The 2,977-nt window shown below is 36.0% G+C and overlaps 1 protein-coding gene across 1 annotated transcript in view; it reads left to right on the top strand.

Moving 5' to 3' along the window:
• LOC105917556 (protein ADP-ribosylarginine hydrolase) overlaps positions 1-2,977 on the top strand; it is a 12,946-nt gene continuing 9,969 nt past the window's right edge. Inside the window, exon 1 of the mRNA XM_012852399.3 lies at positions 1-43. Within this exon, the coding sequence (XP_012707853.2) occupies positions 36-43 (8 nt within the window). The 5' untranslated portion in view covers positions 1-35. The remainder of the gene's footprint in view (positions 44-2,977) is intronic.

Raw genomic sequence — 2,977 nt, 5'->3', positions numbered from 1 at the left:
GCGAAGCTTCTCCTGAGGAACGAGTTGCTGCAGCTATGGCGGGGTAAGGATGCTGCTGTGGTCCTGCACATTATTGTTTGTGTCTTTATATGATCGAATATGACAGCGGTGTGAAATTCCTGGGTTTATTTGTTGTTTTTATTAATTTTTTTCACTACTAGTAGCTTTAACCCCTCCGTGTTATTGTTAAAAGATGGAGAAACATGTAAAGATTTTAACTTCCGGGTAAATGCATCTGGCATAAAGAGTTGTTTTTAAAATAAATGAATAAATATCTACTTCTCTGTTACTGTTATGAGGTCGACTAAATCCAACATGACTGACTTTAAGCACAAAACGGCATTGGTCTGCAACAGGGGTGTAGTGACTAGTTGTCGATGAAAAAACTTAAAAGTGAACAAACAAAAAATAAACGTAAATCAAATAGTCAGCTGATGAATCGTGGGTTTCTGGTTTTATGCAGTACAAAAATATACTCAAAAGACGTCAAAATGCAGTTCCGTGAGTGTCTTCAGGCAAAAATAAACATGGTACAAACTTGCAAAAACTACTTGCCGCCTCTCTGCCCTGGTTTCTGCTTTTGTGATTGCTTCACCTGATCACTCACTGATTAACCCACAGACATCATATACGTAGACGCGTCATAGGGCGCAGGTTCGCACGTCAACGTCACCGCCATATTGTATGTGGCAGAAAAAAATTGAGTTCTGTTATTGTGAACGTGAATCAGAGAAGATGCCTCATTCCTGTGCTGCATGGAAATGTATTCTGGCTGATTTCACTACTTGTATCTGCCTTCTATAAACTAAGGCTGCACCATGTATATATTTGTATGTGTTATGAATATAAGGATCAATTTGTTAAATCTAAACATTGTGGTCTTCACTATTTCATAAAACCGTGTCACATGTGAACCTTTAGGAACAGACGTTTGGGGGGAGTATTAAAGAGGTAAAATTAATATGAGAAAAAAAGTCCTAGGTCAATAAAGTAAAAAAAAACAAAACACAAAAGTGATAATGTTATGAGAAAAACGTCATTATGAGAATTAAGACGGAACATTTCCAATATAGTCACAGTTTGAAGAATTATTTCACTCCTGGAGTAATAGGGCCAGGTTAGATTATTTTAAATATTTTTATTCTTTAGGAGAATAAAATCAGGAGAATGAAGCTAAAGGGATACGAAAATAAACTTGTAATATTACAAAAACAAAAATACTACGAATACAAAGTATATTCAGAGATTAAAGTCCCTCTGATACTGTTTAAGTGACTGAGTAACTGCAGATTTGCCACATTTAAGATGGCGGACGCTCTGATGCATCACAGCATAGGCAGAACCCGCCCAATGACGCGTCTCCTCTTATATTATGTCTATGGATTAACCAGGCTGAGTGACTTGTTTCCTGAAAGACTGCAGGACTGGAAGACTGGTAAAAAAAACATAAGGCCACCCACTTTCATCCTGAGCTACCTAGAGTCCATGTGTGACACACCCAAAACCCAAACAAAATCAATTAACTAATTAAACAAATTACTAACAAATAATTGTATTCTAAACAACTACTTTCTAACACAAAATGCAACAAATAGCCAAATAAATAAAATTAACTAAAATAATCTGAGTTCTAAAACAAAAATATTGAAACAGCTCCTACAAGGGGTGTGTCCAAAGGTGTGTCCCGGGGGCCATTTGCGGTGCCCTAGGACTGATTTCTGCAGCCACCCATAATGATGTGGCCCCACCAGCACAGCTGGTTGATGCAGACGGAGAGTTTTTATGTTTAATCGGGGGCAAAAATTTAAACAGATCTTCTTGCATTTAAATTTGTCAGGTGTAAAACAAAGAATTCGTCTCTTAATAACCGAAGTTTTTACATTGTCTTTAATGTCATAGTAAATGGGACAGCATCTGTCCAATTACTTTTAATCAATTGGAGACTTTGACAAGGGAAATCTCGAATTCAACCCATAAATGGAGATTTTAAAAATATTGCGATTTTTGTAAAAGAGATATTACATGTCACATATTTATCAACAGCTGTTAAAAATTGTTCCTGTGAGACTTTTGGAATAAAGCTTTGATTCAGAGATGCTTTTTTATAATTACTTCAGGAAAAGAAAAACATCAAGATAAATATCGTATATCGGCATTCGGCCTAAAATTATCAATTATCCATTTGGTCCATATCGCCTAGCCCTCCTAACACTAAACTGGAGTATATTGTGTTCTGAAAGTGCCCAAATATTAGTATCTCAGCCCTTTTGGTACTTTTTTGTTGACAATTTTGCTGCACGTCTGGAAACGTTTGGACACTCCTGATCAGTGTTGTAGTCAAATCACTATGCCTCGAGTCCGAGTCCAGGTTTGAGTCTCCATTGTTCAAGTCCGAGTCAAGTCCAAGTCATTAAAAAAAAGTCAGAGTCAAGTCCGAGTCGAGTCACTATTGATCCAAGTCGAGTCCATGTTCCATTGTAACATTCCATTGCACTAATTATTTAGATATTAAAATCATACACCAAATAATATTCTAATGACATATTAAAATTATAGCCTAATGATATAAAAAAAAGTCAAGTCTTTTTCTCAATTTCCGAGTCAGAATGATCTGAATGTAGGAGTCCGAGTCCAAGTTCGAGTCATCAGTGCTCAAGTCCAAGTCAAGTCACGAGTCTCTAAATTTAATAATAATAATAATATATTTTATTTCAAGCGCCTTTCAAAACACTCAAGGTCACTTTACATGTAAAAACAATAAATGGTAAAAGCAGTCGTCATAATTAAAAGAAACAACACAAATTACACAGAGGAAAGTAATATAAAATCATAATGAAAAGGCAATTTAGCTAATGACTTGGACTCGAGTCCTACAACACTGCTCCTGATCTATGAGGTGCAACAGCTTGCGTTAAAAAATATTCTGTAACTTAACTTTAACTGATTGGGCGGTCTTTAGTTACACAGAATGATATAA

This window comes from Fundulus heteroclitus, chromosome 10 (assembly GCF_011125445.2).
Source record: "Fundulus heteroclitus isolate FHET01 chromosome 10, MU-UCD_Fhet_4.1, whole genome shotgun sequence".
Classification (NCBI taxonomy): Eukaryota; Metazoa; Chordata; class Actinopteri; order Cyprinodontiformes; family Fundulidae; genus Fundulus; species Fundulus heteroclitus.
This window is presented reverse-complemented; position numbering and strand designations above follow the sequence as displayed.